Source organism: Symphalangus syndactylus, chromosome 22 (genome assembly GCF_028878055.3).
Source record: "Symphalangus syndactylus isolate Jambi chromosome 22, NHGRI_mSymSyn1-v2.1_pri, whole genome shotgun sequence".
Lineage (NCBI taxonomy): Eukaryota > Metazoa > Chordata > Mammalia > Primates > Hylobatidae > Symphalangus > Symphalangus syndactylus.
In genome coordinates, this window is record NC_072444.2 from 14,205,657 (window position 1) to 14,220,949 (window position 15,293).

Here is a 15,293-nt window from a genome sequence, read left to right on the forward strand (position 1 = left end):
GGTGGGATTACAGGCATGAGCCACGGTGCCTGGCTTTTTTTTTTTTTTTTTTTTTTTTTTTTTTTGAGACGGAGTCTCGCTCTGTCGCCCAGGCTGGAGTGCAGTGGCGCCCTCTCGGCTCACTGCAAGCTCCGCCTCCCGGGTTCACGCCATTCTCCTGCCTCAGCCTCTCCGAGTAGCTGGGACTACAGGCGCCCGCCACTACGCCCGGCTAATTTTTTTGTATTTTTAGTAGAGACGGGGTTTCACCGTGGTCTCGATCTCCTGACCTCGTGATCCGCCCGCCTCGGCCTCCCAAAGTGCTGGGATTACAAGCGTGAGCCACCGCGCCCGGCCTTTTTTTTTTTTTTTTTTTGAGATGGAGTCTTGCTCTGTCGCCAGGCTGGAATGCAGTGGCGCGATCTTGGCTCACTGCAACCTCTGCCTCCTGGGTTCAGGCGATTCTACTGCCTTAGCCTCCTAAGTATCTGGGACTACAGACATGCGCCACCACGCCCAGTTAATTTTTGTATTTTTAGTAGAGATGGGGTTTCTAGCCATATTGGCTAGAATTGTCTAGATCTCTTGACCATGTGATCCACCCGCCTTGGCCTCCCAAAGTGCTGGAATTACAGGCATGAGCCACCGCGCCTGGCTTTCTCTACTCTTAACTCCATGATTTTTTTTTTTTTTTTTTTTGAGATGGAGTTTCACTCTTGTTGCCCAGGCTGGAGTGCAATGGCGCAACCTCAGCTCACCGCAACCTCCGACTCCCGGGTTCAAGTGATTCTCCTGCCTCAGCCTCCTGAGTAGCTGGGATTACAGGCATGCGTCACCATGCCTGGCTAATTTTTGTATTTGTAGTAGAGACGGTGTTTCTCCATGTTGGTCAGGCTGGTCTTGAACTCCCGACCTCAGGTGATCCACCTGCCTTGGCCTCCCAAAGTGTTGGGACCACAGGCATGAGCCACCGTGCTGGCCAACTCCATGATTTTTATATAGAGGCATGCAATACATATTTGTGGAATATTGAATTCGTGAATATCTGTATCTATACAATAATTTTCTTTCCAAGTAAAAAAATCAAGATATATGGTCTGAAATGTGGAGTATACCTTTGATGACTACGTAGCAGAACATTTGAAATATTATCCCAGAAAATACTGGGTGATAGAATCATTTTAAATTACATATCTAGGCCAGGTGCGGTGGCTCACACCTGTAATCCCAACACTTTGGGAGGCCGAAGTGGGTAGATCATTTGAGGTCAGGAGTTTGAGACCAGCCTGGACATCATGGTGAAACCCCGCCTCTACTAAAAATACAAAAATTAGCCAGATATCATGGCAGGCACCTGTAATCCCAGCTACTTGGGAGGCTGAGGCAGGAGAATCGCTTGAACCCGGGAGGTGGAAGTTGAATTGAGCTGAGATTCCACCACTGCACTCCAGTATGGGTGACAGAGTGAGACTGCCTCAAAAAAAAAAAAATTACATATCTGACCCACGGGTTCTCATCAATGGACTTAAAGGAGTCTCTAAATGGAAGTAAGGAGTACTTTAACTTGGATGGGGAAAAAAAATTACATCTTTGTTTTCTCTAACATCTAACTGAAATTTAGCATTTTTCCCCGTCGTGAATGTAGACAACATATCACAGTAGAGTTAGTATTAGCTTTCCCTCTGTAACCAATAGAAATCATTTTCATATCACTTTATTAGTCACGAATTTCTTGAAATATCACTCTACAATTTCTGTAGTTATTAGACCTGCTCTAAGATCTTAACAGTTATTGTGTTAATAAAGAAAAAGTTCCTGTCTGGGTAACATGGTGAAACCCCGTCTCTGCAAAAAAAAAAAAAAAAAAGCAACAATTAGCCCAGAGCGGTGGCCAGCGCTTGTAGTTCCTACAAGCCACTAGGGAAGCTGAGGTCAGAGGATCGCTTGAGCCCTGCAGGCAGAGGTTGCCGTGAGCCCAGATTGCACCATTGCACTCCAGCCTGGGTGATAAAGTGAGCACATCTTTAAAAAAAAAAAAATTATAAAGTAAAAGCTGGGCCAGGTGCGGTGGCTCACACCTGTAATCCCAGCACTTTGGGAGGCTGAGGTGGACGAATCACGAGGTCAGGAGATCGAGACCATCCTGGCTAACACGGTGAAATCCCCGTCTCTACTAAAAATACAAAAAATTATACGGGCGTGGTGGCTGGCGCCTGTAGTCCCAGCTACTCGGCAGGCTGAGGCAGGAGAATGGCGTGAACCCGGGAGGCGGAGCTTGCAGTGAGCCGAGATTGCGCCACTGCACTCCAGCCTGGGCGACACAGCGACACTCTGTCTCAAAAAAAATAAATAAATAAAAAATAAAAAAAAAAAAAAGTAAAAGCTTACTATATCACGAATGTGTTTTAAAATATATTTCCTAACTGTATTTCAATATAAATAGTTTCTTTCGTATTGCTCTGTATTTTGTTTTATGCATTTAAAAACTGAGAAGAGATTCATAGCTTTTACCAGACTTCCAAATGGCACAAAATAGGTTAAGAATTATGGCGCTAGAGGCAGATTTATGTGAAGCTAGTAAAATTTAAGCTTCAGGCTGGGCGCCTGTAATCTCAGCACTTTGGGAGGCCGAAGCAGAAGGATCACTTGAGGCCAGGAGTTCAAGGCTGGCCTGGGCAACATAGCAAGATTCCCTCCGCACCTTCCCGTGTCTCTATTAAAAAAAAAAAAAAGTTAAGCTTCAGGGTCCTCCCTCACTTTTACAATGCCCTTCTAAGACTCTGTTCCTAAATTTGTATTCATCATTTAATATGATTTTTCTTAAAGACTCCCACCATTTCTCTTTCTTTCCTTCTGCCTTTCTTTTCCTTTCCTTTTCTTCTTTCTCTCTCTCTCTCTCTTTCTTTCTAGAAGGAGTTTCGCTCTTGTCGCCCAGGCTGGAGTGCAATGGCGCAGTCTCGGCTACTGCAACCTCCACCTCCCGGGTTCAAGCGATACTCCTGCCTCAGCCTCCCAAGTAGCTGGAATTACATGCACTCGCCACCACTCTCGGCTAATTTGTGTCTTTTTGGTAGAGACGGGGTTTCACTATGTTGGCCAGGCTGGTCTCGAACTCCTGTGCTCAAATGATCGTCCACCTCGGCCTCCTTAAGTGTTGGAATTACAGGCGTGAGCCACCGCGCCCGGCCTAAGACTCCCAGCATTTCTGTAAATCTCACACCCCATAACACAAAACTTGGATCTACCCAGAGATTTAACTTGGTACTGGGCACATAGTAGTCGTTTTCAATATTTCTTTTTCTTTTTCTTTTTTTAAGACGGAGTTTCGGGCCGGGCGCGGTGGCTCACGCTTGTAATCCCAGCACTTTGGGAGGCCGAGGCGGGCGGATCACGAGGTCAGGAGATCGAGGCCACGGTGAAACCCCGTCTCTACTAAAAATACAAAAAAAAATTAGCCGGGCGTGGTGGCGGGCGCCTGTAGTCCCAGCTACTCGGAGAGGCTGAGGCAAGAGAATGGCGTGAACCCGGGAGGCGGAGCTTGCAGTGAGCCGAGATTGCGCCACCGCACTCCAGGCTGGGCGACAGAGCGAGACTCCGTCTCCAAAAAAAAAAAAAAAAAAAAAAAGACGGAGTTTCGCTGTTGTTGCCCAGGGTGGAGTGCAGTGGTGCGATATTGGCTCACTGCAACCTCCGCCTCCCGGGTTCAAGCGATTTTTCTGCCTCAGCTTCCGGAGTAGGTGGGTTTACAGGCACGTGCCACCATACCAGGCTAATTTTTGTATTTTTAGTAGAGGCAGGGTTTCACCATGGTGGTCAGGCTGGTCTCGAACTTCTGACCCGCCTTGGCCTCCCAAAGTGCTGGGATTACAGGCATGAGCTACCGCGCCCCGCCCGTTTTCAATAATTAAATCTAGGTTTGTAGGTTCTGAGAAATTTAATCATCCTTGAGTGCATCTGGAAATCCTGCAGACCACTGCTTGACTTCCTCCGCTTCCTAAGGGTGGGCATTGGAGTTTGGGGTTGGGGAAAAAAGGGCTTGCACCACAGAAGTGAGTTGGGAAGGTTTCTGTGAGATGAGACAGGTTTGGACTAAGGACAGGGAACAAATCAGTAGGAATGGCAGGTGAGAAATAGGTTTAGGACTAACAAGAATTATAGCGTCCTTTGGGAATTACCCCTTTCCCCTGCATGGCTCTTTTGGCTTCAGAGATGGATATAGCTGCTTTATTTTATGAATATCAAGTAGCTCCAAACCCTGTGAGGAAAAGCTCCCTGCTCTATCACTTGTGTTACACATTGCTTTTGAGTCATTTTAACGATTTCCCTCTCAGTCTGCCACCAACGATGTGTGGACGGCAGCCAGGGAGGGAAAGAGGCATTTCTCCGATCGTTCCAAGGAATGATTATCTAGACAAAATCCTCAGCAAAATGACCAGCCAAATCATCCTTAAATCGTGTGCTCACTCAAGGCGAAAAGATGACCGAAAGAGGCCCGAACGCGTGGCTATGGGCGTGTCTGGGGCGAACGCCGGCTGCGGGGGTGCGAGGGAGGACTCCGGGGCTAAGCGCGGCCGGTGGCGGGACGCGAGCGCCATGGCGGGGCCGGGCCAGCGCTGCCGTAGGGGGCGGGGCTCCGGAGGCGGCCACGCGGCGCGAGGCCTAGATTTTCGGCCTCGTGTCGGCGGCAGACGAAGAGGGAGGAGCCTAGTCTACCCAGGACCCAGTGCCCCCAAGCCTCGCAGCCACCAAGGGCTTCCACCACAGACCCCTTTGTGTGCCTGCCCCCGCCCCGGAGGCGCCCCAGCCAGCGGCGCTGAGCACCCTCATTGGTTCAGCCGACAGCTTCATCGATTGGCTCTCGAGTCGTCCGGCGTGGTCCGTTTTGCCTCGATACTACTGGTCGTCTGAGCTGCCTGTCAGGCCGCCTCGCCAAGCGATTGCCCCGTAGCTCGGAGTCCCTGGAAGCAGTTCCGGGAAACCCCGCGTGCTGCCGGGATCGCGTCTCAGTCCATGAGAGGGGGGAGGGGGTGGCGCGCGCGCCATTTCTAGTCGTTTTCAAAGCGCCTCGCGCTGATTCTCACGGGCCCGGCCGCCGGCCCCCGCTCTGCCCTGGTGAGTCTCGCGCCGGCCCGTGGGGGGAGGGGCCGGGAGCCCCGATCCGACCCGACTCAGCCCGGGCTCTGTGCCTGGTCCCGTTTCGTTTGCGCTCCGAGGCCCCGGGGTGGGGGTGGGGACGGGCTGGGGGCGGCTTCGGTCTAGTCCGGCCGCGCGGCTGTGGGCCTAGCCCGGCCGAAACGCTTCTCGCCCTCGCTCTTCCTCCCCCCCCGCCCCTCCAGCCCGCGGTCCAGCCTGCCTGGCGCTCTCCGCGCGGCCTGCCGGGGCCGGCCGTGCTTTTCCCGCCTCCGCCTGCTGCTCCATGCGGCCGGACCCGCGAAGGGCCTGAGGCGCCCGCGGCCCTGCCGCTTCTCCCCGCCGGAGCCGCTTAGCTCCCGCCGCGGCCGGCCTAGCCCGAGTGGGATGTGCTGATGATCCGGACGGGCCTGAGGGGATGGGGGTGGGGGGCGGAAGGCGGGGTGCAGATCCCAGGGTTATCTGAGCCGGGAGAAAAGTTTTGTGTGAGCAGAAACCGAAAGGCCGATTTGTGTGGGAAGCCTCCCTCCCCTCCCACAATCTGCATGCCGCGGGCTGAGATTTGAAGGAAAAAATGACTACTAGAGGCCGTGGAACTTAGGCTCCAAGCGGCGCCTGAAATGAATAATTCTGAGACTGTCAGAGGCGCACCAAATTGGAAAGGCGATCCTTTTTCTTATACGGTAGTGGCCGTATTGCCAAATTTTTTAAAAAGCCCAGGGCTTCTTGGAAGGTTCAGTCCTTTCACACTACCTGTTTGAGATTTTTGCAGTCCTCAAGTGGCTGAATTGATGTCTCATGAGTCAGTCGTAGGATGAGAGCTCCACACTCCTAAGCCATGAGATAACCGTTAGTCTCATTTCGTTGGTTCTTTTAAAGCCCGTCTCTTAATATGAAGAATTTGCACAGAGAGGTTCAGAAAAAGTCAGGGAGGAGTTAGTGCTGACATCCCGAATCTCCCAGCAGCCCTTTTAAATCTTTAAATGTCTCCTTTTTTTGCAAAAATGTTTAGATTAAATGACTCCAGTCACGTTAGTATATTTGCTGCATCCAGAAATATGGTTTGGCTGTGTGGGGCATTGTGTTGAATTGACATGAGTTTCAAATGGTCTCATATGACATAAAAAGTCTTTTTAAAATGAGCACTTTGTATTTGGCTTGAAGAGAGAGGGCTTTCCTTGATCCGAAGGTTTTATTTTCTGGAATCTAATTATTTTACGGTTTTTTTGTTAAAATTTACAAACTTTTTTTTGAAAATTTTAACCAATTTCAGTATCAACTTGTAGAGCCTTTGCAATGAAATGGTAGGCATGAATATTTCTGTCTTGTGCTTAATACACAACTTGTCTTTTTGCTTTACACATACTTAAAAACCCCACCTTAACAGATGTTCATTGAACTTTTCTGTTAAAAATTTGCCTCTTTTCTGTGACTAATAGTATTCCTAGGTGCAATGCTGTAAGGGTCTTGTGATACTGAGAACTTTTGAGTTCTGATGATCTTAAGGTAGTATGTGGGGCTGGGGGAGCATGGGAAAACAGAACCTTATGTTCGCAAGGAGATTTTGGGTTTTAGGATGCATCTTTGTAGAAATAGGTTGTGTTAATCAGTAAACGTATTCATCTCACACAGTACAGTTTCTTGATCAAAAGTGTGACAGTTTCGAATGTTTCCGTTTTTGCTAGTTCATCAGAATTTGAAGCTTGCCTTGAGAAACATCCACCCAGAATTTAACAACAGTCTGCGTCTATTAAGGGCTATCGAGTCTTAATAGTGTTTTGTAATTGTGAGGAGTCATGTTTATCTCATTTTCAGAGTAACCCTTTGCATTTTCCTTTCTTCTTCCTACTCTCTATTACCTCCTTCCCCTCTTGGTCTTCCTCCCTCTTTCGTTAACTTCAATTAAATATCCGTGGACTTTGAAGTGAAAAGAAGTTGTTTTAAGCCAGAAAACTGCACCTGGTGCATTTGCACAATGTTCGATAAGCTGTCTGGAAGTGTGGTTATGTTATGTGTCTTAGTACTTTGTAGGAGACTTGTTTCTTTATAGATGACTAGGTATCTTGAGTTTCATCAAGAAAAGTAGGCTGTTTCTTGAGATCCACCTTTATGTCTTTTATTTAGTATGTGTTGCAATGTCTTGTTCTGCTGCCTATTATCTTCATCACATTATAATTTCACCACAGACAAATGCACTTTAATTCCCTGTCTTTTGAGGCAGTATACAGACTGGCCTTGTATGGTTTATTGTTTACTCTCTCTCTTCAGGGAATCAGTCCATTTCAGCATTACCTACAGGCTGAATGTACAAAGTTATTTTTGATAGGTTAATCTGAGAAATCTGGCTGAAGTTTAGCCTAATTAGGTAACGTTTTTTGAAATATTTGGAAGAAGTTGTCCATTCTTCATTATGTTTTTACATCTTTATTTTACTGATACGAAAATTTCAACATGTACTCATTTTTTTTTAAGAAGCAACCTAAACTGTAGCTCACTTAGTATTTTATTTGGACTGAAAACAATTGTTTCGCTTTTAAACTTGGTCATTTTTTCTTTTAAATCTGTGGGAATAGCGAATTAATCTTAGAACAAAAAGTAATGTCAAGTTGGTTTTTTTTTGTTTTCGTTTTGTATTGTTAGGTGGAGAAAACCCAAACCACCAGCATGTTGAACTAGAGAAAACAGGGCACTTATTTCACACCGATACTGTATTTGAAGCAGAGCCAGGAAAATTTGAAAGTCCATAAATCTTGATTAAGTGGTCTGTGGGTGTTCATTCTGTTTTTAAACCAAAACTTTTTAAAACTGTGTAAGACCCGAGAGCTGAGGGGCTTTTAGGATTTTGTAGTGATTTTGATCTTTTCACCAGGACAGAACAGCTGCTTTTGTTAATCAGCAATTCTACCGTCAGTAAATTAAAGCCTTTATTTTACCTGGTGTACATGAAGTTCCTTAAAGAACTAATGCTTCCATGTACATTTTCTATGGTTTTACAGGATTATTATTGCCAATTTAGGTCAGATACATCACAGGAGGAATAAATTATTATTTTGATAGAGGTTATTAGCAGCATGTATACAAATTAGTTTAGATAAATCATGCATTGTCCTACAAACTAGTTATTTCTGGCTTAATGTAATATAGCTCCTGAATTTTTTCCAGCAGCATAATAAAATGGCTAATCAGGTGAATGGTAATGCGGTACAGTTAAAAGAAGAGGAAGAACCAATGGATACTTCCAGTGTAACTCACACAGAACACTACAAGACACTGATAGAGGCAGGCCTCCCACAGAAGGTGGCAGAAAGACTTGATGAAATATTTCAGACAGGTATAATATGCATTTCTTGTTTCTGACTGGTTATGAAAGTGAGGGCAAACCACTTTGAATTTTATAGATTTTTAAGGTTAAATAATACTTATTGTTTCTGATCTGTAGAGCTGAATGTTTGTTACTTTCCCTTCATTGAAGGCATATTGGGTTTGACTTTGATACTCTTATTTCATTATTTTGAAGCCTTCTTAGTGTTGAATATGCAGTCTTAGTTGTTTCAGAACAGCACATCGATTTGTCTTAGATTTACCACCCATTAAAATGTATGTTTCTGCATACCAAATTTTACATTTTTTTCTTAATCGAAATCAGTCATCATTTTGCTTTTGCTTTTCTACTTTTACCTTCTTAAAGTGATTGTTAAATCAGCTTAGGTCTGATTAGGTGGCATAATAAGAGGATAGACTGTATCGTCTGAAACCATAATAAATGTCAGACTCCTTGAGAGTTTGTGGCTTGTCTAGTTTCTAATAGAAATCCACATCTCTCCGTAATTTGGAAGTGTTTGGTTTGTAACAGCTGCTTTTTTTTTTTTTAAATCCAGAAGTGCCATGGTTAAGTGCTTAAGCAAATTTGAACATCTTAATATAGTTGGTTGTAAGTGGTTTGAAGTTTTAAAGAGGGAGAGAAATATTTACCCTTAGGGAGCGTTGTTCATAAATGAATGTGTCCTCCTCCTTTGGGGACATAGATGGAAACTTTCTTCCTCTGTGTTGTGTGTGCCTATTCAGATTCTGAGAGAGAATTGAATTGTCTCACTCACAAATGTGTCTTAAGTACAGTAGAAACAAATAGCTGGTTTTTATTTTTGTCCTTAAAAAATTTTTAAATCTGGGAAGCTTAGCATAATTTTAGACATTAAAATGACTTATAAAAATGACTCCTGGGTCATGGTCGCATTTGAAAATCAGTCCTCAGGAACTTTCTGTGACATTCTGCCATAGAGAATTGGCAGTGATCTGCTTAGAGATGCTCTCTTGTAGAGTGTTTTGTTATCGATAAGAGGCTGATGGTTTGGGCGTAGGCTTGGTTTGATAAAATGGATTGATGGGTGTCCTGAGTTGTGGCTTTGGGTGGTGGTATGGAATATTCAAGTGAGGCAGCTCCAGTTATTTACACATGCTCATTTCGAGCTTTTGAAACAAATCATGGCAACTTTTTAAAAAAGTAACTTTGGAAGTGGCATTACATTTATTTAAAATTTACTATATGGAATAAAGTTCTTTTTGGCTTTATCAAAATGGAGTTACTTTTCATGTTCATATGAACTTGGGGGTTTTAATCTATGAAATACTTCCATTTTACGTTGGATCAATTCTGAAATATATTCCATATATAAATATGACACAAACTTAACAGACTTAAGAAATTATATTTTCAACTTAGTAGATGTTCTGTGTGCGGTTGAATATACTACATATATGAAATGCAGTGTATGTATTTTCTGTCAAGTTTACTTGTAAGTCCATAAAGTCTTTATTGCCATTTGAAAAAGATTGTCATTCTTGACAGTCAGTGTGAATGCCACAGCATCTTTTAAATCTCAGCTTGTCACTTCAGAAGAACAAAGAATGCCTTAAAGTATGACTTTCAGAATTGATTAATCAAGCTGCACTTGCATTTGTAGAAGTTTAAAATTATGCCTTTCCGCATTCTGACTGCAGCAAAGTGGATACTCAGATAAACAAATGCATTTCAGTTTATCTTTGGTGTTCAAGAGGGAAAGCCTTTTGACACTTTCTGGAGAGTGGAAAGAATTACTTAATAAAATTTGTTTTCAGATTTTCCTCCACCTCTTATGTGGTTAGCATCAACTGTAACCGTCTGTAATTTGAAGGTTTATCCTTGGAAAACACAGTGTATTCTTATCACTCCAATATAAACCAAAATTTGTTATATTAATGCATAATCTGTAATCAGATTTAACTTTCAAGACTTACACCTTTGGGGGAGTGGGAAATGGATGTTAGGATTTGGCGGGGGAGGTTTGTGGATATGGAGATTGAAATTCATGTTTTTGGTTGTTGACATTTTATCTTTATTTTCATATTTGTCCTGGACCTTTCTATGTAGTATTTGGATAGCTGCATATATGCATATAGTTAAATGAAAATATAGTTTGTTAGTGATCATAATGTAAGAATTCTTGATTAAACATCAGTAGAGCTTAGGTTACCCCTTTTGTTGCAATAACGTTACCCCTTTCAATTTAATTTTTAGGATTGGTAGCTTATGTCGATCTTGATGAAAGAGCAATTGATGCTCTCAGGGAATTTAATGAAGAAGGAGCTCTGTCTGTACTACAGCAGTTCAAGGAAAGTGACTTATCACATGTTCAGGTAAGGTCATTACTCAGAAATGTCTTTGAACAATTAGTGATCTGAAATTATTTTACTATTACTTTTTTTCCTGTGGAGAAGTGGTATTTTTTGTTTGCGACTACCTCTTCTTGTAAAAAATTAGTTTAAAGGAAAAAAAGATCTGCTTGTGGCAGTTTCAGAAGCCCAAGTATAAAGCAAAAGTTTCCTCCCACCCCCTTGTGCAGTAAGTTATTTTAAAAACTTAAAATTAAAGCCAAGTTTTGATGGTTGTTACTATAGGTTTTTACATGTTACTCAGCTTTTTAACATTTGGGGGTTATTTGATCCTGTTTTATTATCTTAGTGGAAAATGTAGGTGGGAGGAATAGTTTCCGACATCTGGCAAAGACAGTCTAGATGCAGTCACATATCAACAAGTGGAAGACTGTGTTTTCCCAGGGTAGAAGGTAAGCTCCCTGAGGTCTATACTGCCTTACTGCTGTCTGCTCCAGTCTCTGGCACATAGTACCCACTCAGCAAATACTTGTTGAATGAATCAGTAAATCTTTTGTTAAGATCCTGGTTTTCTGAAATTTAAATTTAATTATGTATCTGACCCCTCAGAGATTTTTGGTGATTCTTTTTATTGAATTACTTGTCTGTTCTAGAACAAAAGTGCATTTTTATGTGGAGTTATGAAGACCTACAGGCAGAGAGAGAAACAGGGGAGCAAGGTGCAAGAGTCCACAAAGGGACCTGATGAAGCGAAGATCAAGGTAAAACTTGACTTGGGTAGTTGTAATGAAATTGCATTTAATGATGAGGTCAAATGCCTCTTTCCATGTTTCCTAGAAAGTTTCACTTTTTTTTTTTTTTTTTGAGACGGAGTCTTGCTCTGTCGCCTAGGCTGGAGTAGCGGCGCAGTCTTGGCTCACTGCAAGCTCCACCTCCCAAGTTCACGCCATTCTCCTGCCTCAGCCTCCCAAGTAGCTGGGATTACAGGCATGCACCACCACACCCAGCTATTTTTTTGTATTTTTAGGAAAGACAGGGTTTCACTATGTTGGCCAGATTGGTCTCGATCTCCTGACCTTGTGATCCACCCACCTCGGCCTTCAAAGTGCTGGGATTACAGATGTGAGCCACCACGCCCGGCCAGAAGTTTCACTTTTCAAAACATTTCATTTAGAAATGAAATAATTTAGAGGAATTACATAAGAAGGATCATCTTGGGGATCGACACTCAATTGCATGTTTAATGAAAAGCCCTAATTCATACTCTTCCTCGTTCCCTCTTTTGTGGCCATGAATGACGTATATTTATTGATGCTTCGCTGGTAGTTTCTTGGATTGATCCAGTGATGTCTCTTGGTTAAGTTATTTTCCAGCCACTTTGTTTCTTTTCTCTTGATAAAAAGGTTATAACTTGATAAAAAGTTGTTATAACTGCTTTCCTCCTTTTGAATATTCAGTTACCTCAGTTTCTTTATTTGTAAAATGGGAATAGTAATAGTGACTACCTTACAGAGTTACTGTAAGGAGTAAATGAATTAACATATATAGAGCACTTAGAATAATGCCTGGAATGTAGCAAGAACTATATAACCATGAACCATTATTATTATTACCATTTTATTACTTAAACAGCTTTGAAAGATAAATATGCAGGTTTTAATGAAAGACCAGTGAACCTAATTCCTTAGTTAAATGGACACTTGTGTCTTGCTGTAGTGATATACTTTTTTTTTTTTTTGAAACAGAGTCTCACTCTGTGGCCCAGGCTGGAGTGCAGTAGTGCCATCTCAGCTCACTTCAACCTCTGTCTCTTGGGTTCAAGCGATTCTCCTGCCCCAGCCTCCTGAGTAGCTGGGACTACAGGCGTGCGCCACCACACCCGGCTAATTTTTTTTTCTTTTCTTTTTTTTTTTTGAGACGGGGTCTCCCTCTGTTGCCCAGGCTGGAGTGCAGTGGCGCGATCTTGGCTCACTGCAAGCTCCGCCTCCTGGGTTCACACCATTCTCCTACCTCAGCCTCCCGAGCAGCTGGGACCACAGGTGCCTGCCACCACGCCCAGCTACTTTTTTTTTTCTTGTATTTTTAGTAGAGACAGGGTTTCACCGTGTTAGCCAGGATGGTCTCAATCTCCTGACCTCGTGATCCGCCCGCCTCGGCCTTCCAAAGTGCTGGTATTACAGGCATGAGCCACCGTACCCGGCCGCTAATTTTTTTTTATTTTTTGGTAGAGTCGGGGTTTCACCGTGTTAGCCAGGTTGGTCTCGAACTCCTGACCTTGGGGGATCTGCCCACCTCACCCTCCCAAAGTGCTGGGATTACAGGTGTGAGCCACCATATCCAGCCTGTGATAGACTTTTTAATTTCTATTATTATTACATTGTAATATGGAATGAAATAATTATACAACTCACCATAATGTAGAATCAGTGGGATCCCTGAGCTTGTTTTCCTGCAACTAGATGGTCCCATCTGGGCATACTGGTAGATAGTGACAGATCTTCAAGCATTAGATTCTCATAAGGAGCATGCAACCTAGATCCCTTGTATGCGCACTTCACAATAGGGTTCACGCTCCTGTGAGAATATAATGTGGCTGCTGATCTGACAGGAGGTGGAGCTCACAGCTCAGGCAGTAATGCCAATGATAGGTGTGGGCGGCAAGCCACCCAGGCGCTGAGGCAAGAGACCGAGGACACGAGCTGTTCCAGTATGATAAAATATAAAACAAGAATAGTCATACCAGATATAGATCTTAGATATGATTATATATGAATATCATTAATCATTAGTTGGTAGTAATTACTCTTTATCCCAATATTATAATAATCCCTGCTCTATAATCATAACCTAGGAAAAACCAGGCCATACAGAGATAGGAGCTGAGGGGACATAGTGAGGTGTGACCAGAAGACAGGAGTGCAAGCCTTCTGTTATGCCTGGACAGGGCCACCAGAGGGCTCCTTGGTCTAGCGGTGATGCCAGCATCTGGGAAGATACCTGTTGCCAGGTGGACCGTGGTCTAGCGGTAGCAAAAGGTGTCAAGGAACAACACCTGCTACTTAGCAGACCGGGAAAGGGAGTCACCTTTTCCCCAGGGGAGTTTAGAGAAGACTCTGCTCCACCTCTTGTGGAGGGCCTGACACCTGTCAGGCTTTCCCGCAGTTATCCAGAGGCCTAACCGTCTCCCTGTGATGCTGTGCTTCAGTGGTCATGCTCTTAGTCCACCTTCATGTTCCATCCTGTATACCTGGCTCTGCTTTCTAGATAGCAGTAGTAAATTAGTGAAAGTACTAAAAGTCTCTGATACATAGAAATAATGGCGTAAGCTGTCTTTCTCTTTGTCTCCTCTCTCTCTCTGCCTCGGCTGCCAGGCAGGGAAGGGCCCCCTGTCCAGTGGACACGTGACCCACGTGACCTTACCTATCATTGGAGAAGACTCACATTCTTTACCCTGCCCTTTTTGCTTTGTATACAATAAATAACAGCCAAGCCAGACATTCGGGGCCACTACCGGTTTCCGCGCGTTGGTGGTAGTGGTCCCCCGGGCCCAGCTGCCTTTTCTTTTATCTCTTTGTCTTGTGTCTTTATTTCTACACTCTCTCGTCGCCGCACACGGGGAGAGACCCACCGACCCTGTGGGGCTGGTCCCTACAGATAGGGAGGATGAGGAGCGTCTGTAAATACAGATGAAGCTTTGTTCTCACTTGCCCGCTACTCATCTCCTGCTTTGCAGCCCAGTTCCTAACAGGCCATGGACCAGTACGGGTGTGTGGCCCAGGGGTGTGGGGACCCCTGTTTTATATTACATTTATGGCTCTGTTTCAGTCAAAGGTAGAAGAATGGAAGGCCGAAGGCATGCATCCCTGTGAAATCCTAGTGTTCACTGAACTTGATGATATCTAAAGTCTCTTATTGTTCTGACATTGTGTATTTTAAAAACCTGGCTAGGTGTGGTGGCTCACGCCTGTAATCCCAGCACTTTGGGAGGCTGAGGCAGGTGGATCACGAGGTCAGGAGATCGAGGCCATCCTGGCTAACAACGGTGAAGCCCCGTCTCTACTAAAAATACAAAAAATTAGCTGGGCGTGGTGGCAGGCACCTGTAGTCCCAGCTACTCGGGAGGCTGAGGCAGGAGAATGGCGTGAACCCGGGAGGCGGAGCTTGCGGTGAGCCAAGATTGCGCCACTGCACTCCAGCCTGGGCGACAGAGCAAGATTCCGTATCAAAAAAAAAAAAAAAAAAACCTGAAGTGTAAATTTCTCTTTTCTAGGTAGATTGTGTTTCTTTGTTTACCATTGTGTCTTGTCTTCTGTAGGCTCTTGATATAAATGTTGCCTCAATTATAACATAAATTCCCGAGAGCAAGGAGATTATCTTCTTTTCTATGATTGCTCTTAATACCTAATAGAATGTAAGGAAGGTTGGTAATCGGGAAACACAAGATTTTACTTATTTTTCAAAACCTGACTATACTCATTTGGTAATTGCCAATTATTTTTAGTTTGTACTGTATGATTCTTGTCCGATTATCTGAT

General features: G+C 44.1%; 1 protein-coding gene across 12 annotated transcripts in view; it reads left to right on the plus strand.

Annotated features, from left to right (window-relative positions):
* Window positions 1-4,873: 4,873 nt before the first annotated feature.
* HNRNPR (heterogeneous nuclear ribonucleoprotein R) overlaps window positions 4,874-15,293 on the plus strand; it is a 36,323-nt gene continuing 25,903 nt past the window's right edge. For 3 of the 12 annotated variants that reach the window (XM_055262078.2, XM_055262073.2, XM_055262079.2), the window contains exons 1-3: window positions 8,275-8,440; window positions 10,664-10,782; window positions 11,412-11,519. In XM_055262078.2, the coding sequence (XP_055118053.1) occupies window positions 8,284-8,440; window positions 10,664-10,782; window positions 11,412-11,519 (384 nt within the window). In that variant the 5' untranslated portion in view covers window positions 8,275-8,283. Of the gene's footprint in view, window positions 5,092-5,603; window positions 5,793-8,271; window positions 8,441-10,663; window positions 10,783-11,411; window positions 11,520-15,293 lie in introns of those variants that run through there. The other 9 variants (XM_055262075.2, XM_063631551.1, XM_055262076.2 and 6 more) reach the window with 8 other exon arrangements.